This window comes from Halichoeres trimaculatus, unplaced genomic scaffold, assembly GCF_033239565.1.
Source record: "Halichoeres trimaculatus isolate MK-OKI-2021-1 unplaced genomic scaffold, fHalTri1.1 fHalTri1_scaffold_18, whole genome shotgun sequence".
Classification (NCBI taxonomy): domain Eukaryota; kingdom Metazoa; phylum Chordata; class Actinopteri; order Labriformes; family Labridae; genus Halichoeres; species Halichoeres trimaculatus.
Window position 1 is genome coordinate 17,089,997 of NW_027437196.1, and position 24,169 is coordinate 17,114,165.

The 24,169-nt window shown below is 39.3% G+C and overlaps 1 protein-coding gene across 1 annotated transcript in view; it reads right to left on the bottom strand.

The window, feature by feature from the left end:
- Positions 1 to 24,169, bottom strand: part of cntnap2a (contactin associated protein 2a) — a 533,013-nt gene that overhangs the window by 183,859 nt on the left and 324,985 nt on the right. Inside the window, exon 10 of the mRNA XM_074693022.1 lies at positions 14,831 to 14,980. Within this exon, the coding sequence (XP_074549123.1) occupies positions 14,831 to 14,980 (150 nt within the window). The remainder of the gene's footprint in view (positions 1 to 14,830; positions 14,981 to 24,169) is intronic.

A 24,169-nucleotide genomic window follows, 5' to 3' on the forward strand; every position in this document is an offset into this window, starting at 1 on the left:
TACAGTTAAGCCTGATTCCGTTTGCGTTTCCACAGCAAAACTGTGCCCTCTTGTGGTAGGCGTCGTGTAAGCCGAATGATGAAAGCCGTAGCTGGTAAACAATGGCGTGACGCGACGCAGTTTACCCGGCTAATAAATCCACTGAAGAAGAAAAACACGACACAGTAAACAAAGAGCACAGATGGAAGACATGCAGCATTTCCTCCTCTTCTGTGATTGGCATGTAGCTCTTTGATACAAAGTGAAATCAAGCTTTGTTTCAGAGAAGTCTGTGTGCCGCCAGGAGAAATGCAGCCACTGTCGGGGTAAGTGATGATTCTTTTGACCAATCAATGGTCTGCAGTGTGTTGCTCTACCTTCTGAGAGCAGATTGGTTCAGTCTGGCACCCATCCAAAAGGGTCCCAAAAAGTGGGACCGCTCATCTCGGTTATTTGTGTATCTGTCCTGGGATAAGTCAGTGGAAACGCCACAGAGTGCGCGCCTCACCGAGACGAACCGAACTGGTCTGCATGGTGGAAACATGGCTTTAGTCTATAAGTGAACAAAGAAGACCATCCCACATGACCATACATGTTTAGAGCATATAAGCTCTGAGACTAAGCAAGTGACTGACACGAGACATCCACAAATCACCACCATAGTCCAACACTGATATAAAAGTAGCACCAAGGAGTTTCCTTTTTAGATTCAAAAGACAGGCAGGACTTGATCCTGAAATAAAAACCAAGCTTCAGATTTAGTCTTTTGTCCAGCTCCAAAATGTGAAAGTCAAGCGCTCATCAATCATCAATCAAAATACCAGCGTATCTGTAACTGGAAACAAACTCAATCAGACGACCCTGAGAAGTACAGATTGAGGTCAGACTTAAGGGCACAGGTTTGGTTTTTGAGAACAACATGACCCTTGTCTTGTAAGCATTCAACACAAGTTTTAAATCATAAAAATTCAGCTGAACAGCGTTAAAAGCAAGTTGCAACTGTGTAAGAGCTTGGTCTAGTTTGGGTGCCGAGCAGTACATGACAGTGTCATCTGCATAAAAATGAAAATCTGCATTAGTAATGTACTGATCAATACCATTTACGATCAGATGATGATTTCTTTGGGAGATGATTTTATGGAACAAGACTCCCTTAGGTTGATGCTAGACATCCATCACCACAGCAAACATTGAAATCCTTCAGCTGATGGTTTGACAACCATAAATGAGGCCTTGAGTGATCCTCCATACTAAACCAACCAGTGATGTGAACAGGTGAATCGCTACTTAATGACTTTTTATATAAAGCTCATTTTGAATATCCCCAAACGCCACACAGAGGAATCAAACCTGTGACTTTCTTGCTGTAAGGCTGCAGTGCTAACCAATGACCAACTTTCCCTGTATTGTGGAGGGCTTCTAGCTTTACACCTACAATCCCTTGATGGACGTGCTGAACCAACGTTACTTTATTTCCATCCTGTACAAAGAATGCAAATAGATGAGGTGCCCTGGGAACTACGCAGTGCTGGACCCCCTGGCCTGTCTGATGGTCACGTCTGGCCCATGTATTTGAAAAACAAGAACATCATAATCTAAAAAACATGTTCACTCCTGCACAGCAGGGCAATTTTTATCCATGCTCTCCAGACAAATGTATCATTGCAACATCCGGGCTGCTGTAATACAGCTGCGGCGACAAACAGAAGATACAGACCAAGATTAATGAGGTGTAGTCCAACAAAGACAGTCACTTGGCAAACAAAAGCAGAGATGTGCTCATACATCTGTTCATCCTCCAGCTATCACACACACCAACGCCTTAAACCCAAGCAAATCCAAGCTAAGGATGTCTGACCACATTTCACTTTCTTCCTGAATGCAATAATGCTGTGTGGTTTTAATTTGTAGTATAAACAAAAACTCCCATAACCCCCTAGGATCTGGAAGAGCAGCAATAATCCCCTGCAGCCTTGTTGGCACTCTATCACAGCCCCCCTGTGGAGCCAAAAGAGCTTCTCACACAATACACACGGGAAGACCAGCACCCTCTCCCTGCTACATGAACACCATCTGACTGGCATTGCTGGAACTCAGGATACAATGCTTGTTTCCACATCCAAACACATTTCCTGGGAAGCAGCTGGACTGGATATGAGCCAACTCTAAATAAAAGGATGCAATTCCACAAAATGTCAAACAAATAATGAAGCTCATTGCCACCACAGAAATATAAATTTCTTAAAAAACCACACAAACTTTGAGGTATTTTCCTTATTTTATGAAAGGACCATTCAAAGGCACACTTACAGAGTCATATAGCAAACACAACCTGCATGCCTTTCAAACATCACTGCACTCAAGTCAAGGACAAGATGTACCCTCTGCGGTGGACGTGCACATAAACAACACTGCGTGCACTCAGAAATAAATGCACAACGTAGATGTATAGACGGCATAGCCTGCTCTTTGATTAATGTGGGCATCAGAATCTCATGTCTAATTCATCACAAGCCTTAAGAGGAAGAGAAGGTTACAGTGGGGGGAAGACAGCTGCAAGCAAGCTATGTGCTAAAATTAATGTCATGTAATGTGCCCCTGTGTGTAGGCAACGACATTACATCTGGATATAGATACTGTACAGGTACATCAAAGTAAATTAGTAACTGTGGAAAGTTGATCAATTTTAGTAGTACAATTCAAGACCAGAAACTCATATATTAGATAAAGTCAGGTTGAAATATCTCAATCACTCACTTCTTTTAATTGTGATGATTATAGCTCACAGTTCATCTGTAGCTCATAAAATTGAAAAAATACAAAAAGTCAGTATCATAAAGTAATGGTGTCACTCTAATCAGCTAATTAACTGAAAGCACCTGCTGTATCCAAGCAGGTTATTATAAAGCTGAACAGAAGGACGAAGTGAAGAAAAGATGCATAGAACCAGGGGTAACCACAGCTTGGAGAAGATTGTCAAGAAAAACACATTCAGTTTTGCAAAGAGTGGACTGAGGGTGAGGTCAGAGCATGAAGAGCTACCACACACAGACATAATCAAGTAAACTGGCTACAATTGTTGCTTTTCCCATGTCAAGCCACTCCTGAACCAGACATCGTAGCAGAAGTGTTTTTTCTGGACTGAGGAGGAAAAGAACGGAACTATTGCTCAGTGGTCTTAAGTCTTTACAGATGAAAGTCATTTTTGCATTACATTCGGGAACCAGGGCTGCATGGTGGCACAATGGTTAAATGGTTAGCACTGCAACCTCCACTTTGATCTCCTCCCCCTGTGGGCCTTTCTGTGTGGAGCTTGCACGTTGTCCCTGTGCTTGCGCAGGTTCTCCGGCTCCCTCCCACAGTCCAAAAACATGCTCATCAGGTTAATTGGTCATTCTAAATTGTCCCTGGGTGTGAGTGTGTGCATGAAAGGTTGTCTGTCTCTATGTGTCAACCCAATGGAATTGACTGGGGACCAGTCCAGGGTGTACCCCGCCTCTTGCCCTTCGACTGTTGGGATAGGCCCCAGCAACCCGTGGCCCTGAATAGGATAAGCGGTATAGAAAAGGAATGGATGGAAAGATTTGGGATCCAACAACGCAGAGTCATGAGGAAGAGCTGAGAGGCACAGATTCCAGATAGTTTGAAATCGGATGTGAAGATTTTACAGTCAGGGTTGGTTTTGTGGTGCCATGACATCTGCTACTGTTGGTCCATTGTGTTTTCTGAAAGTCTGTACCAGAAAATTTTAGAGCACTTCATACGTCCGTCTGCTTATGGAGATGCCGATTTCATTCTCTCACAGAACTTGGCACCTGCCTGCACTGCCAAAAGTACCAAAAGCTGGTTAAATGACAATGACAATGATATTACTGTGCTTGGTTGTCCAGCAAACGTGCCAAACCTGAGGACAATCAGAGACGTCAGACCCAGTATCATGTAGGGCTCCATCCTATACTTAAGGTGTACTAGGTCGGACCATTTTTGAATCAAAGTCCATTATTTTAATGGCAAAGAAAGGTTTAACCTTTCTCTAAACATATGTAGGTGTTACATTTCTGCCTCTCAGACCTATGATACTTCATCTGTAAAGCTCTGACCCATCAGCCATGTTTAGGGACACTGCCCATGTCATTTTTTTTTTTTTGTGATATCACAACATCACACCCATTTCAGTACAAAAAACAAAACAACACAGCATATTCAAGTACAATAACACTTATAATAAACAAATAGCAAACTCATAACAAAAATAAACAAAATCCCTCAACAAAAACCAAGTTTAGTTATTATTCTTATTAGGTCTTACTTATCTTACTTATCCCACCAGCAAGGTGAAATAAGATATGCCAGACAAATAATATACCTGACAAAATCTTGGGTCTCAGGAAGTTAAAGCAATAACACACAAAAAGAAAGAACATGATACTTAAGTTTTAACAAAACTGCTATCACTGATTTTCAACTCAGTAGAGTTTCAAAAGAGGCAAGGAAGTGAAGGTTGAAAAAATGATAAATGAAACACAGCAATGGCAGAACCTCCAATGAATGACTTTTCTTTCATTAGTTTTTCCCTCCATTTGCTCCCTGATCCTTCGAAGTAAAAGCTTATGACTTCATGGCCCTGTGCATGTGCATGTGTGTGTTTGTGTGAGTGTCCATCTGTCGCCCCTCTTGAGAAATTCAATTTGTGGATGTCTCGTGTCAGTCACTTGCTAATTTCACTAAGCGCAGCGTCAGGAGTGAGAAACTACTAGCCGTAAAATAGGCTTTTGGTTCAGGAGGCTGCATCTAAAAGCAGACGCTCAAAGGATAGAGGAGGTGGAGATGAGAGGGGGCGACCTGGTTAAAGAGGATAAGATGGATGAGAAGAAAGGGCAGAGGATGAGGGCCAGGAAAGAAGAAAAGAGGATAAACACTGAAATTGGGAAGAAGTAAAATGCAGAGGAAACAGAAGAACAGCATAGAGTAAGTGTTCACGTTAAGCAAACAATGATGGAGGTATACAAAGCAAAGCCTTCTCACTGATTTGGGAACAGAGCATTGGCACATTTTTTTTTAACTCATAAACAGAAGCTGAAAAAGATAACCAAACTTTGTGTAATGATTATTGAACTGACTCATTTTCAGATAATAATTTGGTTCATTGATGAAGAAAAAAGTGAAGTGGCATTCATATCACTAGATTTTTATGTGTCAGGGATTTTCTGCAAAAAGACTAATTCAAGAAAAATAAATCAAAGTTATTAAAACGACATTAAATTCAAACATTATAAAAATTGGTTTCAAATAAAAAAAGTTATAAAAAACAAAAAACGAAACACAACATAAAAGGTAGATGTCATGACAGCTTCTCAAAAGTGAAGCAGAACATTTAGAGCTCCATCTACTGACTGGCTTCACAAAAGTTTACGACGCCGCTCATGTCATGTTACTAGATAGGACATTGGTCATACTTAGTTACCTCCGCCAAGGAGGTTCTGTTTTTGGGAGAGTTTGTCTGTTGTCTGTTTGACTGTGAACAACATAACGAAGAAACAAAATTAGAGCCCTGTGTCTTTCACAAGTCTGTGACATTCCAAGTACTAAGGTATTCATTTTTTAAAGAGATTTATATGCTTTTCATTTAATGGATCCTAAAACAATGATATTGTTGGCAAGATGTCCAAGTTCTAGTTCCAGATAGTATGGATTCTTAAATACACATGGATTATCTGGTTGAAAATATTAACTTTAACGATATAATTTAAAACGAATACACACACACACACACACACACACACACACACACACACACACACACACACACATACACACACACACACACACACACACACACACACACACACATATATATATATATATATGTGTGTGTGTGTGTGTGTGTGTGTGTGTGTGTGTGTGTGTGTGTATGTATATATGTATATGTATATATATATATATAGGTTGGTTAAGCTTAAGTTCCATTTGCATGGAAAAGAAACATTATCCTTCAAATGAATGCTCAATTACTCAATAAAATGACATAAAATAAAATACTTAGACAACGTCAGCACAAGCATCTTTAAAACCTGCTTCTAATAAGGGTCTGGTGTAGAAAATAAATGCCCCTGCCTATATTTGAGGATTCATAGTCAGCCCATGTTGCAGGGTTTTTTTGACTTCAATTACATTTGATGGGGAGAGGTGGTGACACACCGGGCATCTTCATGCTGTCGCTAAAGGAAACTGAGCATATTTGAAACTCTTTTGGTATGGTACCTGAGCAGTGTAAAGTCTCATTATGGTCATCATTATAAGTTAAACAAAACCACTTATGCAAACTAGGTAATCTATCATGTTAATTAAAGCATTAATTAGCAAAGATTTTCATGTCAGCATGCTTGTCCTCATACATTGACAATATTAATATTAATGGGATTTTAAAGTGTGTTGGGGCTCTGAGGCTGTTATAAAACTCTACTAAAAATATTTTATTCTTTCTGATGACTGAAAAAAAGAACTGATGAAGTAGGAGGACAGTATCTACAGTTTCAGTTTTGTTGGTTGGTAACTGTTTAAACTCAAGGAACACACACAAATGGTTTGATCCTAGTTCAGTTTTTTATTCCCTAACACTAACCCTTTTATTTTGACAAAACAATTGAAATAGCACATTTTTCTGTGGCTTACAATTTATATAAACAAAGCACTTTGGCTTGGAGAATCTAAAAAGCAATCATCATCAGACGATATTATGTTTGCATTCAAATGAAAGACTTATTGCTGTTGGCCACATGCACTCTCTTTTTATTTGATTAAACACTGACTGATAATTACCTCATAAAATGCATTACCATCACAGACTTGTGTGAGCATGTGTGTGTTTTGCACGTGTATGTGTGGAACTGTGCACCACTTAAAAAGAACTGTAACTCAGATGCTCTGATTTTCTCTCTTTTCTAATCAAATCGTTTTGTTCTCTGTATCAGTCTTTGAATGTCAAATCAATCCCTGAGTTTTAAGCTTGTCTGAGCATTTCAGGCTGTGTGCAAACATACATTTAGGATACATGTAAAATCCTTCATATGTGAGGTTTTCAAGCTTCAATATAACTCTAATTAATCCTAATGTGGTTTAATGTGGCAATTGGACATGGCTAATTAACATCAAGCCACAGTGGAGAAAGCACAAATTGAAGAACATGGGAGTAGACAGATAATCCAACCCCCCCTTTCTGTAATGTCAAAGCAAAATTTCTTCCATGTACGTGATCTCCTTCCCAACTCAGACAGCCTGGTCTGTGGTTTTAGAAGCTTTCAAAATTTAAAGTACAACGTGAAGAGCCTGAGTGAAAATATCTTTTTCACTTTCAAAACTGAGTTCATTTGTAGATCAAGTCCCGATTACATATTCAAACAAAAGCTTCTCAGCACACTTTAAACTTTGCTTGACTTTTGGATCCGTAGCGATTATGAAAATTAATGTGCTGAACCAAAGAGATGCATTTTAGGAATGCCAAAGCACAAAAAACCAAAACGACTTGTCCAGTAGGTTAGAATGAGTGTCTGTGTCATTGGCAGTTAAAAGGATATTTAAACTCTGGTGTCCTGGTGCCGACAAGCATCGCTGGCAATACTCAACATTTCAGCTGATGAAACAAGTGCAGGCACATCCCTGGAGTAGACTAGTTGTATAAATTGTTTTGGTTCATCTCATGAATTAAATGTAACATTCACATGGCTCAAATCTTATTTTGTTTTGTAACATGTCGAAAACAAGATCTGTTTGAAACGCAGTCAGACTGCTTGGCGGTCGCACTCATTTTTGCTTTCTGTGTGCGGTTTAGTCTGTGGTCACTGATCAAAAACAGTTGCCAATGAAAACACAGCAGATTGATGCCCTGAAGCCATGAGATCTGAAGCAGATGGCTACCTGGAAGACTTAATTACAAATTACCTGGAGCCCTGTTCTGTATATGAAAGAACACGGATTGTTCATGATACTGAGGGGCTTCTGCTAATTGTGCCACACTGACAGATGAGTCTCATTCAGATTCAAAGTGCTGATGGAATACTGTTAGAGAGCTTTTGGACAGCTTAATGTGCTCGGCCCCTTTGACTCATCAAGTCCAGCGATCACAGAGAGTAATTGAGGGCAGGCTAAAGGCTAAACTATCTTTCCTGCTCTCTATATTATTCTGTTACCTCTGTGCCGGACTGGAAATTAGCACCCTAAATGCGATGTGGTGCAGTGATGTGAATAAATTCTGCATGTCTGGACTGAGTTAAAAGTTTGCAGAGTTTCTCTGTGCATGTTGTGAAAACAGTGTCAAATACACCCACATACTCCGTGTAACAACACATTTTTATGGCTTAAGGCCCGTGATGTAAATCTGTGATTATGGGGAAGAAGGGCCTGAGTACCAGGAGACTGACCAGAAATAAAAAAATAAATAAAAGAAAAAAAAGAAAACAGCCAGAAAGAGCGCACACATTCCTCTCAGAGAAATAATCTCCAGTCAGAACTGAAAATGAAGTTTCATTCCAAAAATGTCTCCAGCCTGAATATCACTTTTCACTACTTGCTGTTGTATTTATCAACATTTTGTAAACTTTCTGCAGTTGTCAAACTTGTGTTTACCACCAGATTCTCATTTATAGCCACTGAGAAATAATGAAGAGAACTTTAGTCACAGCTACTGCTTACTCACAGGGAGGGTGGTAGACTCTCAGCAGGGGAGGAAAACTTCCACATTAACATGGCATTATGTCTTAGTATTGCATGTATGAATGAGTATGTGTAACATCTTTCAAAGCGACAGCCAAGGGCACTACTGTTCTTAATGTATGATATGGAAACTGAAGTTTATGTCTCATGGTCACCCTCCCTCCCATAACCTCACGACCTCCTTTAGACATGACAACCAGAAAACTTCAGAACATTCAAGTCCTGACATTTTTTCCTGACAGTTTTGCAAATATTCCTCACAACAGGAGACTTGAAGACACCTAAGTGCATTCCATTTGTACTCAGAAGTTGGGGTTTACTAGTTCGATGTGGGAAATTTCAATCGGAAATTTCAACGCCCCCTCGAGGTCGCTATTTCCTACTGGGAAGTCGAGAGTGACACAGGAGTGGATTTTCACTCCCACTCCCATCCGGCTCCCATTAAGAATGACTCCCACCTGTACCGCTCCCATTTTCTTCCCTTCTTTTTGTTTTAGGCAACAGATTGAATTTGATGTGATTTTCTCCCCATTCTTTTTTAGATTACTTTGTGTTATGCAGCTTTATTTCAAAAGATATGGCAACAGGTACAGTTCATCTGTGGTAAAATTAGGTCCAAACATCCTAACAAAAATGCTTACCTTAGTGTAAAAAACCTAAATAAATGAAGTTTCATTTTACTAATTTATTGAGCAATTATTACTGATAAGCATTGACAAAACTTTTTTGACAATGTTGTAACCGTTAAAGAAACAAAAACTGCAACAAGAGAGCAGTCCAGTTCCTTCAGCTTAATAGATAAGTCCTTAATAACGATTTTGCATTGGTCAGTTTTTAGCACATCAGATTTACACCTGTTTTTACTTCCTCCATTGCTGCTCTTTCTTGAATTTTGATGGAGGACAGAGGCTGGGAGCACTTTTGGCTTCTGGGAAGTGTAGTTTATTTTACTTGGTTTACAGTGTAGGCTTAATGAAAAAAAAAAAAAACACAAAATGGCAGCGCATGTCAAGTATCATATTTTATCTTCTTGCCTGGTTCCCATCCCCATCTTCTTCCGTTAACTTTTAATCATTTACCGTTCCAATCCTGTGATGAATAGTGAACTCCCACGGGAATCCTGTGACCTGTGGGAATTCTGAAAAAATGTTAGCCTCTGTTAGGAAGTTTGTGGATCCATACTGCCTACATGTTTATAATTAAAGATTGCTTCCACAGGTCCAAATAGCACATAAGCTTCAGTAATATTCAGGTTATTTTAGCATTTCTGATTAGTGTTTGTTGGAGTAAATCAGCTGTATAAGTAAGGGATAATGCCCGAAGAGGTGTCCGTTATCACAAATGAATGTATGACGCGGAGGCTTGTACGTCCTCCACTTTGCATCAGTTGGTTGCTTCCGTCATAGAACCTGCGGCTGTTATATCAGATTTATCAGTGGAAGGAAGTGAGATGGTTGCTTAACATTATGTTACATGATACAAAGTATCATTTCAGAGGGCAAGTGCACCTCTCACCGCTTGTGTGTGTCCAGTGGATGATGTGAAATTTTGTTTCAAAGAATCAAAGTCCACAGATGGTTTTTATTGCAAGAAATATTAACCAACATTTACTCTGATTATTAAATAAACTGTGAAATAACACGTCAATATATGTTCTGAGTTTCTGTTGCCACAGTTACCAACTAGCGTTTGAGCCAGTGCAGTAATTCGGAACGTTCAGGCTATTTGACCTGAACTTTTTTTATAAGTGTCCGACTACTCTTTTCCGAAACGAGTATTCACCCAGAAAATGGTACAAATAGTACTGTTCAATGTTTATATACAGAAATATTGCTTAAGTGGCAAGTTTTCCCAACTGGGCAACTGGTTTTTAACTTGGAGATGACGTCATTCTCGCTCCCCTTCTCCCCGGCTCCTACGTAAATGGAACACAGCATAAGGTCTGCTGGCTGACATGTTGTGCTCCTGTATGGACTACAGGAGCCAGTGGAGAAAGTTAAAGAAGAAATCTAGATTTAAAATTCGCAGGAAAAAATCATTGTTTTTAAACATTAGCACACTTTGACCTTGATATGACTTTAAACTGGGGTCTGTGGTGAGAAAGATTGCACAAAGTTTGGTAGAATGGATCCATTCACACATGCACTCCTCCCACACTCCCAAGTCTGGAGGGCAGTGCATGTTGTCTGCAGCTTTTTTCCGTTTCTGTTTTAATCCCTGTGATCACTTATGAACCTGTTATCTTTCTTTCTATCAAAATTTCCCATCAGACCTTTCTTGTCTCTGTTCTTTTACACTCATCTTTTATCTCCACAGCTCTACTCTTCCTTTCTCTCACGCTCACTCTCAGTCTGCCTCTGTTTCTCCCTCTTTCTGGAGGGGTAAAGACATTACACAGATCCTCTCCTCCCAGCCACTATTGATCCCAACTCAGCTTACCAAAATCAATAAATCAACAATTGGATCATAAGAAGGCTTGAGGCTGAGAGGGGAAGAGGAAAATGGAGGAAGGAAAACAGAAAATACAAAGCGGACAAAAGTTGTGATGAGAGAGGAAAGTATTAGAAAAGGATTAGGTGTTAATATTGAATGATTCTGCAACACCGCAGATTAAAGAATCCGAGAAAACCCTGGATTATGCTTCCAAATGTTGGCCTAAAAAAGTTAAAATTTCCTTTAAAAAGGTAAGAGGTTTGAAAGGATGCTGCTGCAGAGAGTTCAATTAGCATATCAAGGCCTCGCAAAGTCAGATTTCATAGCTTAAAAGTACACAGCGATCATGGGCTTAAAGAGGATTCAATCAAAGCAACAAGAAGTAAATGAAGACAGGCGGCAGAATAAAAGACCCAGGATGTGTGTGTGTGTGTGTGTGTGTGTGTGTGTGTGTGTGTGTGTTTGTGTGTGTGTGTGTGTGTGCCTAAGTGAGTTGCTCTGATCCTTATTGACTGGCCTGGGGAAATGGTTTTGCGTGATGAGGAAGATTGTTCTTTGATAGACGGAGAGGGACAAAGGCCTGATGGAGCTATCAGTGCCCAGACTATCTCTCACAGTTACTGTAATTTCATACAGGTGCCCACACACACTTGGCACGCACACACTCAGCACACACAAACACACACTAAGTCACACATGCCCACTTAGACACGGACCATCTTCCAACAGACGGACAGCGGTGTCTGGCATCATTAACCTGGCGTCTCCTTAATGCAGACAGATTGTGCCTATATGTGTGTGTATGTGTCTGTGTGCGTGAATGTGGTTGTGTGTATCCCGTGGTCTAGTTGTGTCTGTGCTCTCCCTAAATGAGTAACTTCCTGAACTCTAGCCAGTGGGATATAGATTTCTAGTGAGATAAATGATTTGTAGACTTATCTAGCCTGCAAGCATACGAGCGCGCACACACACACATGGAAACACACAGACACATACACACAAAGATGGATAAGACCTCTGCTGGCAAAGTTCATATTAAAAGTTTCCCTGAACTCAGTTTCACCGCAATACATGACTGTTCAGAAATTTTCAGTTTAAACTAGACGAAATAAATGCACCGCAAGCTCAAATTACTTGATTTCTTATACGCCACTTTTGTTGCTCCAAAACAGGTTTATATCATTCAGCATTAATGGAGCCTTCTCCACAAAAAAAAAGGTTTTAATCCTGATCTGTCAGCCAATGGGACAGTTTTTCACTTCACTTCAGACCATCTTATGCCGAGAAGTCACCTACTTCTCTATAAAAAGTTTTCGTATGGCGTCCTTTCAGCATGGAACAGTTTTAACCTGCATTTGTGGATGCTGTGATGAGCTGTGTGGGACAAGAGTTTTGAAAATGCTTTTATGTCTATGTAGTAGGGCTGAACAATTAATCAAATTTAAACCGATATCGCAATGTAATAGAATGCAATTTTCAAATCGCAAAGGCTGCTACTAAAAAATAAGTTTTTTTTTCTGCCATATTTCAGTGGTTGAGCCATAACTGTTTTTATTTATAGTTCTGCAATTTAGTTAGTTTTTTGTTACTGATGAGAGATCAGTGAGATTGTTATATGTTTAACATTTATGTTCACTCAGTGTTTCTTTTTCATTTATAAAAAAAGATCCATTCCATATGTTGACATATTTCAGTGGTTAAGCCACAGATTTAGTCTTATTTACATTTCTGCACTTTATTTAGTGTGGGATTCATTTATTTTTCATAGTATTGTTAATACCAGACCTGCTCTGCAGGGCTTTGTTCCTCTCTCTGATTTTATTTAAGGTAATTAATGATATTTTTATTACACGTCTACAAGGCTTGAAGTTAAATCAATCAGTCAATATTTTGCTGTGATTGTACTGGTTAAATAAATATATGTTATTTGTATCAATTCATGCATCAATTCATCTCATTTCATCATTACATGTAGGCCTGGCCTACAGGACAGATTTGTTTAACAGTATCCTTTGTTGTGTTTGTCATACTGTGCACAGTATGTGTAAAACAAATGGTCTAAGTGCGTGCATATGTGTGTGTTTGTGAGGAAGAGAAGTGGGTGCAGGAAGGGCGTGTGTGTACATGTATTAATTTTTTTTTTTTAAGCTTAATGCAAAATATACTTTTGAATGTGTAATAATGTGCAAGAGAAAAGTGAGAGGGAGAGACATCACTGTGTGACAATTAACTTAAAACATTCAGTGCTGCTGTATTCTCTCTTGATCTCATTGCTTTTTTTCTAATGAATTGTGTGCATTTGTAAAAAAGATTGCAACTAATTAGAAAAGATCTAAAAACATTGCAACATGCATTGCAATTTTTCAAAAAGCTGCCATGAAATCAGCCACTTCAGCCTGCAACAATCACAAAAAAAAGTTTGCAACATCTTAGAGGGACTGTGAAACAGCCCATGTTTAAGCTCATGCAGAGTCTCTGGTGTTGATGAACATCTGCTCTTCTGACCTTCAGAGAGACTAAGCTTCTCAGAGATGTCCTTTTTATACTTAGTAATAACCTGTTGCACCTTTGTTTGAAGAAATTCCTTAAGGTGATTTTTTTTGTCCCTGTTCTAACTTGTCTGACACACATTGCTAATTATAAGAGGTAATTATAAGAATATATTTTCCATGTAAGAATATTTTCAAGCTTTGGCTGTTGGCATCTTGTCTTATCACTACTTTCATATAATGACTTATAAACTATGGTATTCTTTTTTTCTATTAACATGTCACAATGTCCAAACTTTTTAGAGCTGGGGTTGTTATGAGGAAAAGTTTCATTACTGGTAAAAGGCGACACAGCAACCAGAAACTGTAGACGCCTGTAAGTAATTTGTTGAGTTTTTCAAACATGGGTCCAGATCAAAGAGAAAGTTCAGTATTTTCTAAGTAGGGTTGTATGAGTAACATGAGATAAATTGAGCTTAAATGGATGCTGGTCAGCTTGGTCCCACCAACAATTAACTACTGGGAGTAACAGCATGCAGGCAACCATCTTCTACAGATGGGAGCAAAACCGCAACTGAATTAAGTGGACCTTGAGAGACTTTGACTTAAGGTTCATTTTGGTACGGGCGTGCACTCTATTTTTTCAATACTTATCTTTGCCTTAAGAAAAGTTGTTTGTTCGAAAATGCAACAAAGACATGCTCGTTGGACAGTTTTTTTTTTTTTTTTTTCCCAAAGGGAATTCTCTTTGACCGAAGCTGGGTTTAGTTTTACTTTAGCAAATAGATGCTCAGACATCTTTGGTCTTTCTCATACAAGAAACTTAAGTGGGGCATTGTGCAGTGAGTGGCTGAGTAAAAGAGCAGACAGAGCTAGCAGTGACTGGAGTGGAGCAGCAGTAACTAAAAGTGCAGAAGCTTTAAAATTGGCCATATAATTATTTTCAGCATTACATGCAGGGCTCCACGCAAAAGCTCCAGGACTCACACCAGACTCCCTAGAGCATAGTATAATGGGCAGCTGCCTATATTGCCTGTGGTTTGAGCTGGCCCTGTTCAAAGGGACATACTGAATGCCATTTTCTAACACTGTCCCATTCTACCTCAGGAAGCATCCTGAACACCTTACACTCTGATGCCTCCCTGATGGGCACTCAAGAGGAGTTTGATGGGAGGACAGTGAATGCAGATGGAAGTGAAAGGTGTGAAAGTGACCCTTACCTCCCATGTGGTAGGTTCCTCCTGTTGTGATGGTTAGAGATGAGGTGGATGGCCCATTAGCAGCCTCCTTGCCGTCTATCGTCAACATGGCAAAGTTCTCTTTGGCAACAAAACGTATGGAGTGCCACTGGCCGTCATTTAGGTTTGAACCTGAAGGGGGTGACAGAGAAAAAAAAACAGTGAGTTCTGTAATCAGTAAAAATGCTTTGAAATGACCCTGCTGTTAGAAAAATAGTTCAGATCCTCTCACCATGTGTAAAACATGTATGATTGTCCAAGCTTAAAAAATCTGTTAACTGCTGCTTTCTCTCTCTGTTTGGCTTTGTTAGAGAAACATTTTTTTCCACAGAAATGATGGCCCCTCTTTACTTTCATTTTAGTAATTTTAGTCGCTGATATTATGCCCGGAATAATTCTTTATGAGTTGCTATTACACTCAGTCATTTACTAAGATGTTTTGTGTCACATTGAACAGGGGAGAATGCCCTGCATCAGCCTCATATAGCCATATGTTTCTGTAGCAGTGCTTTCATGATGCTAACTGTTGCTGCCCCTGGTTTGACATAAAAAAACTTTTTTTTAATTGGCTGTTCTGTTATTTTTTGGTGGCAATACAAAGTGATATATAGTGTCAGGTTAAGTGTATCTCCATGGGAAAAGTATTTTTTTTATGTTTGGAGTGTTGGCTATAACAGATGATAAGAGAGTAAATAGCATTAGCTTCAGTGGCTAATGTATGCACTTATGATAGGGCATGATTGGGATATTTAGAAGAGGTAGAACAAACTTAAAGGGTTGACAGGTTCAACACTAACATTAGTCTTAGCCTTCACAATTCACTTCAAGTTTTAGTAAAAAGTTTTTGTTTGTTTGTTTTGGAACTGGTGTAGCTTCATTTGTAGAGTCATTTGAAAATGTTGACTTAATTTACCAGTAGGTAAACACATGTTTGGGGTGTATAAAATTTGGTTCCAGCCAAACAAGCTGATAGTCAGTCTGTCTTCCTCCTACCAACCAGGTTTAGGGAGGGGCTGTTTTCATTTTCTAGTGGCACACACTGCCAAAAGTGCAAAAAAAAAAGAAACAATTGAGCCATGGGTTGATCGCCTCCAGGCCATTCTGTAATTGATGCAGTAATTTATGCCAAAAGAGCTTCAACCAAGTACTGACAGCATATTATGGAACATGCTTTTCAGAAAACCAATACTTTGGTATCATTATTTATTGTAACTTTTTTTTTTATTTTTTATGAATTAGCTTGAGTCTTATTCTAACGCCTCAAATACAACAGATACGTCTGCAGTATGGCTCCCCTCTGTTGCGTGTTGGCATTTGTCAACTCACACCGGCTGAATGTTCAATCTGTTACGGCGGGCAGGCAGCTGGAGTCGCAAGATTGAGGAGTTCTCGCACTCCCCACTCCAATGATAAGTCTCTCTTCACTTATGTTGGGGTGTAAAACCCCAAATCTGTTGACTCCTGGTCTGGCTCCACTTATCATGTCATTATGTAAGCTAAATAGGATCTGATATTGATACAGTTTGTTTTATTTTGAAAGTCACAGTGTGTTTTTAGGTAGTTTTTGTGCGTGACTTCCTGTCCTGAGTTCCCTACATTGAATTTATTAGTCACAGCTCTGGGTCTGTCAAAAATAGGATGGCTGTGTATTACCTGCGACCTGCTGGACTAGCCTCCTAGCTGGACTGCAACGAAATGGATCCAGTGTAAGTTGACAAACCGACTTGAATGGAAACCTATCCAGAAACTGCAAGATACTAAATCTGGAGGTTTTCATTGGCCGTAAAACATAATTATCATAAGTGAAAAATTAAATCCTTGAAACATTTTGCTCTGTGTTCATTAAATTAATTAAATATTGTTATAGTTTCACTTTTTAAATTGACCTGATGAATCAAATGAGTTTTTTTTTCAAGATATTCTGAGATGCGCCTATATGTGACAATACCACTCAATATCCTTCCTTTCACTTCAGTTCTTTCTCCTTCTGACTTAATGCTGTTCTTCAAGCTGCTTTTCAAGTACCAAGATTCCTGAGCCTCAACTCCATTAACTCACAGAGAACCCCATTTGCGTCAGAGCACCAGAATGCATGCATGTGTGTGTCTGAGAGTGTGTGAGTGTGATGTCTTCGAGCTTTGAGTACTCTCTCTGCAAGTGTTGCGAGTCTATAATGTCTTGGGTTGTCTGCATACGTCAATGTAGTGTGTGTGTGCCAGGCTTTGTAGATGCAGGTTTTGCACTCTTCTTTTCTCTCTTTTCCCTTGTAGCTGTGCTCCATTAAATATGAGTGATGTTTTGGAAGGGGACATTACTAGTGGAGCCCAGAGAGAAGGCAGCTCACTCTCATCACCCTCTCGTCTATACATCACCTCTTACTGACACCAATCTCTATTCATCCTCCCCTTCCTGCTACCTTTCTGTCCCTGATTCTTTCCTCTGTCTCTCTGTCTTTATTTTCTGTCCTGTGCTTTTGCATTTCAATTCCCCCTTTTCTTCTCTCCATCCCAATACTTCTCTTCTCTTGTGGCCATTAGTAGCTTTGTCCATCCTTTTAAATCTTGGCTGTGCTAACTGCTTCGGTGACTGTAATACATCGATAGTGAGGGAAACTGCACCCAAGTTCAAGGTACGGTCACATGCAAGTCGGTCGCAGCAGAGTGCATTAACTCGTGCACCTGCCTTCAGCTCAGTGCACATGTACTTCAGCGTGTTACATGTGTCAATACATCCTGTGTGTCCCAGTGTCTGTGCAGGAAGGTGAAAGCTTCTTGATAGTCTTTGCTGTGAAAGTGGTGGTGGCTTTCTATACGCTTTTTCATAGGTTATATCTACCCAGAATGCACTTGGAGACCTTTGGCTTTCATGTCAGTGGGTAGCCTCCACTAATTAATCTCAATCAACTGGGTAATCGTGTGTGTACCAAGGGTATATGTGCGTCAGATCATGGCAGTGACTGAAGTAACTAAGAGACAAGATGGCCTCCTGCTGAGAGGTCTGACAGCTGTGGCCCCGTCCAAGGGAATACTGGCTAAATACACACTAATACACATATGAGTGCAACACACAGCAATGCATGCCTGAATGTCACTACACATGTTGTTGTTGAGCTTAAAATACAGTGAATAAATTTGAGATTTCTGTTCTTGAGAAGTCAGGTAGGTAATCCCAGAATGACACAAGACTGACAAATCAGATGAAAAGTTCAAGAGAAAACTGTTCTCACGGTCACTTATCGTTGCTTCAGGCCATCTCAGCATATCCCAGTATCCGGGTTAAGCATCCTCAGCGGGAAAAGTCTCAACACATCTCTGAGTAGGAAACAACCTTGATGCGCAGCTGTAACGACAATCAAATTTCTCCCTGTATATTGGTTTGATGTTATCACCACCAAGCTCTCTGCTCCAACCGCTCCCTCTCTATAACCCCTTGAATGTAATGGAAAATAGATACTGTGCAACCTCGTGTTTCCTCATCTGTTCTACATCACCTGCAATAGCTTTGAATGATGAGCTTATCAGAGATAGCAGTGTGGAATCGTAACTCTCGCTGCAGCAGCAAGGATTCAGAAAGTCCATGTACACAAATGTGTATGTGTTACTCCTTCTCTGTCACTCCTTCCCTCACACGCCAAGCACACACCCTCAAATCAGACACATGCCGGCTGTCTGCCACAGATAAAAGAAGAACAGGTAATGGAGGAGAGAGGAAAAAGGAGGGGGAAATGTTCAGATTTGACTCTATAAGACTGTCATGGCTGCTTCAGTGTTGTCATTTGTATGCATGCACCTGAGAGCAATCTGGAGGCTGACCGCCAATTTGAACTCCTGATGTTTTTGACCCCCCCCAAAAAAAATAAAAGAAAGAAAAAACACAACTAAGTCTCTTTATATTTTATATGTAACTAAAAATAAATGCTCAAAATTATCATCAAAATAGGCAGATCTCCTCAATAATAATTATTATTATTTTTTTTTATATTCATGTCTATCTATCCACCATACTCTTTATCTTATGAGCTCTTAGGCATTGGAAGACCCTGCTTGTAGTTACCATTATAACAGTGATACTATTATTATTATTATTATTATTATTATTATTATTATTATTATTATTATTATTATTATTTTCATTTTATGTGATTTTCTCCTTGTTTTAGTTTTCTATGTTGTTGAAGCTTATTTGTTGTATATTTAGGTTTTCTTTTGTTTTGTCTTTTGTTGTTATTATCATTATAATTATTCCATCCTTTTCCTGTTTTATGTTATATAACTTATCGTACAGATCTGTTCTTCTGTTTTTACTTGTTAATAAACAAAGTTATAAAAAAAATAGGCAGATCTCAAAAGCAGACTTACAGTTATTACATTATCATAAAACTTCTTGTTCTTGTCTTTGAGAAACTTTTTTATATTACGTAAAACGCTTTTATTTGAAACTCTAAAGCACTCTGTAATCTAATAAAGCCCCATTTGTTATTAATGCGGGACACCCTGCCAAGGCTTTTCTGTTAATGCAGATAAAAGCCACACGTTAAAGCCAATTCTTTGAGGAAGCTTTATCCTTGTAAGTCATTTCCTGCTGTTCTAGTGCAGACCAAAAAAGGAAAAAAAGAAACTTAAAGCAAGACTTCAGTCATAACCAACTGTGGTTTTTGCATTAAGGTCACAACTTCTGGGTCTTGAACTGTGTCCAATAGCCCATTAATAGTCATGGTATATGTTTTATAAAGCATATCTGCATTCAAAAGTCATCTAAATTTTGTTGTGTGTTGAGGTTTTACAAAGAGCGGGACTCAGCTGCTGGTTTTGCTGCTCTATCTGTCTGGGACACACGTTAGACTAGGTTTACAGACAAGTGGCCAGACAAGGATCAATATCTGGGATGAGCTGAGAGCTCTGAGAGACACAGAGGAGGAGCAGAGGGGGAACTGGGGAATATGAAGACCAAACTGCAAAAACACTGAGATGAAGTGGATGGTTAAGTGAATGAGAGTCTTAAGACTGATGAAGTTTGTAATATTTAAGCTGTTTTGGTGATCATCGATCCAACCTGAAGTTTTGGTCACTGTAGTTGAAGAAAACAAAGGTTTGTTTCCAAAATGTACGCTCACGTATACAACATAACTTATTGTCTGCCCATCAGTGTAAACTCACACATTCCCTGTGTTCAAGTAAATTTCATCCAACGATTGAAGATTGTTTTCCCATCCAGGTCATAGTCTTTTTACACCAATCTTTCATGGTAGTCATCATCCCTTAAAGATTTCTTGTTTTAGAAATGCAAAACAACAGCAACCACACTTAAACCTCTCATGTCTGTTCTCAAATTGACACCAGCAGGCCCAGAATTCAATTAAAACTGCTTTTGTGATGAAACTGAGTTGTATAACATGTCATACCAACAGACGTACTAAAATGGATTTCCATGAAGATGTTGGGATGTTTTAGCAGACAGCCTTGCTAAAAAGAAGCACATCCCTGTAGTATTTCAGTGATGAGTTTTATACTGACAGCCACTAAAAAATAAGGCAGCAATTACAATGGAGCCAAGAGTGACTTGGACTTAACGGCAGTTTTAGAGGAAAATGCTAAAGGAGGCTGGGAAACAAATGTCAAGGAAATTTTCAGCAAAGAAACGCTCCCATCCAGGACCAATCTTTGACAATACAATATAGATGCATCAGCACTTTTGATTTTAAATGAAGTCTCAGAATTTTTCACACCCTTATTAATGAAAAGCACCTACAGAAGTGTACCCTTTTGCTGCAAACATGGTGCATAAACAGACACAAGTTTCTGGCAGCACTCTTTAGGAATCTTAGCCTTTATGAGCAAAAACTTCTGGTTCACAAATATTCTTTGGTTTCCACATGTAACCACATTATTCAAATCCCTCTAAAGATTTTCTTAGAGGTTCAAATCGGGCAACGGTGGTGGCCACTCAGTAGTTATCCAGGATGTCTTCTTAGACAAAAACAGTGGCGAACATGATAAAAATAGACTTTGACTTTCACAATAGACATTTCATAGTTAAGCCACTTTCACCCAAAACCTTCTCAGTGTCTTCAAAGCCAATCTTGAAGCGTAAACTGGACCTAATAGCAGTTCCAAAGTAACACCTTTGTTCTAAGGCAACCAAATCTGTTCAGATGAAACTACAACCAAAGAGGCAGGGGTGACTAGTAAAACAGGAGGCCTATGAGGGAAAGTAAGAAACAGCTCCACTGTTAAGAATTAAAGGCAGCTCACTTATAACAAACCTGATGAGATGTAAGAGGCCATTCAAGCTCAGTCATACTGTCACTGCCTTTAAAAAGTACAATTCCACATGTTAAATTGGCATTTATGGCTTTCGTCTTGAAACTTAGTGTTTGCATCTGTGAGATACACTTGTTAAAAATGCCCAGATTCAGCAGAATTTTTCTTCTTTCACATCTTTAGCTCTGAAATTCCTTGTCAAATTTTGAAATTCTGATCAGAGGCACTGACTATTTTTTGTGGGAACACTTCAGGAAAGATTGAACCATTTAGTACAAAAACTACATCTGGAGAGGAGTCTATTAGAAAATCTGTCCTCTTTAAATTTCTTACTCTTACAGACATCTTCACAGGGCCAGCTTTAGAGCTTTTATTTTTCTAGCTTACCCTATCCAATGACTTAGACATTTTTTTCCCCCCTCAGAGATCGACTGGTTGAATTCCACTGATTAAAGCGTGCAATTATTTGAGGGAAGGTACAGTCTGTGTATCTCAATAAAAACTGGGCTTTAAGATGACTTGCCAACTCCTTAAACATCTTGAAAAGTTTTTCCGTATTCCTTTGTGACTTTGAGGCTCAGCCTATTGTATTTACTAACTGGGCTGTAGTCGATTTTATACTTCCAAGTTTTCTAATTGAGTCAAACTCTGACTGTTTAAATTCTACCAGCTGATTGATGCAGTAAGCTCCTTTTTGTTTAACTCACTCCTCTCATCTAAAGAAGGGAGAGTGAGTTTGCTTCTCTGTTGTTGCTCTTCTTTAATCGAGTGCTAAACCATCAAACATAAAAGCTTCCTGAAAGCTCACTGTATTGCTATAATGATTAAAATTGGACTTTGTTGGTGGAAATGTCCCTAAATTAAGAAAACTCTAATGAACAAGTTTACTTGGAGCATCCTGTCTTATGCATTTTCCTCAATAACTCTCCACTGAAATAACTAATGGTTCATTTTATGGGTTATTTGCCTTTTAAATTATACTATTTACGGTCTATGACCTTAATCCAAGTAATTACTTTTGCATAAAAAGTGCCCAGTTGCAGTATTCCAAAAGGCTGAATTAGTATGTGGCATTAGTGGGCATGTAAATGAGGACTGTGCCTCATAATACCCACCACTTTTATTCGTGTCTGTTTTCTTCAGTGAAAGCCTCTGCAGCCATTAATAACAATGTGCCTTTCTGAATTTAATACAGTATCTGTCCATACAATAATGTTGTTAGTAAAGATAAAAATATTTCTGAGCATCATTGATGAGCCATAACAGCACACATATAGAAGTGTTAGAACATGATCTGAATCACTTTATAAAGTGACTACTCTGATGATGTTACAACTAAAGACATCATTGATGCCAGAGGAACTTCAGATGCTAGCAACCATTATCCCAACAACACATTAGCCCACTGATTTTGTTGTTAAATGGGTTATTAAAGCCACGGATATTTCTTCAGTAGATGAACACTTTGAGTATTTCCTTTCTGACCTAATTGCTCCCTGAAAAAGAAATATCTAAAACCTATTTTGTGGTGGTCAAATTTTTGTGAAAGAGGATTTCATTGCGCTGCAGACGTCACAGAGCTACATCAAACAGCTAAACCTGAATTTATTTGATCACCAAACTTTTTGTGGCTTCAGCAATACACACATGTGAACTCAGCTGTTTGCAGCCTGTAGCATGTCAATGCTAACTGGTGTAAGGCCTGATGTCTTCCATAAGGTGAGGAGAAGGAGGTGAGGACAACGTGCTGGTTATCAGGTGTGAGCTAAGAAGTGACGACATGGACCTGTCCTTCCATCCATTGTTATTGGGAACGTAAGATCTATCTCCAATAAGATGGACGAGCTAGCTGTGCTAACACAGCAACAGAGGGAATACCAGAGGGCAGAGTAGCATCATGCTATTCACAGACATGGCTAAGGAGCTAACATCAGACACCATGTTGGAAGAGCTTCACCTGCTGTGAGCAGACAGGATCTAGGAGACAGAGATGGAGCATCTCAGTCCTGGACCCTGTGGAGGTGGAGGCTGGCTGAACTGGAGGATGATGGACAACCTGTCATCATCTATTTTCTTATGGACCTTTTTGCACTTTCTATACACTTTCTTACTTTTGTTTTCTTGTTTGCTGCTGTGACTTCAATTTTGTTGTACTTGTTACAATGGCAGTAAAGTTCTATTCTATTCTATTCTATTCTATTCTATTCTATTCTATTCTAACCACTAGTGTAACACAGCCTATGTACATTTTTCTGAAGAACTTCGGTTATTCTAACATTAGGGAATAGTACGCTGGTTAACAAATTCTCCCCTCTTTTTGTTGTGTAATTAAAAGTTAATTTGTAAAACTCAGCTGAGGGTGCCCACATGGGAATGCTGGTTTGGGGGCAGGATTGGAGTGGGCACTAATTGGGGCCCACAGGGAGGAGGGACAGAGCTGAGCTCAGCAGCCTGACAGCAAAAAAGTGCAACTGAAACCTTGATGCTTTTCAGGAGTCGAGGAAACGCAGCCAAGTTTGGCAAAAGGCACCAGGAATATTCAGCTCTTCATTCTGGGAACTTAGTGGGTCCTTCTGTATTTGTCACCAAGTACAAACCTGCTGTGTTGTCACTGGCAGGGCTGGTTGCTGTTTTGGAGGTTTTATACATTGCCTTAACTTGTAATTTGCTGTCTGTATTCCTCTTGACAAAACCAGAGACCAAATTTTGACTCTGATAGAAGTTGTTGTGAATGATTTGAGTTAAATAATGTTATCCTAATCTTCTGTCTTTACCACAAGCATCTTGTCAAAAAGGTGTATTAGCCGTGAGGTTCACTGCACCCCTTTCCCACCCTTTCACTTCTCACTTCTTCTCTAGTTTCCTGCATCTAGAATGGATTGATTTACTTTTATTAGACCTGAAGAGCAGAATCATCGATCGCCTCCTAAAGCTCAAATTGACAAGTAGTCCTGTAACTTGTTGAACTTTATCTTTCACTTTCCATGATGAAAAACAAAGGAAGAGGCCCTGAGAAGTATTGTGAGCAGGGCTTTACATTAATTTGAATTTTTCCCGAAGC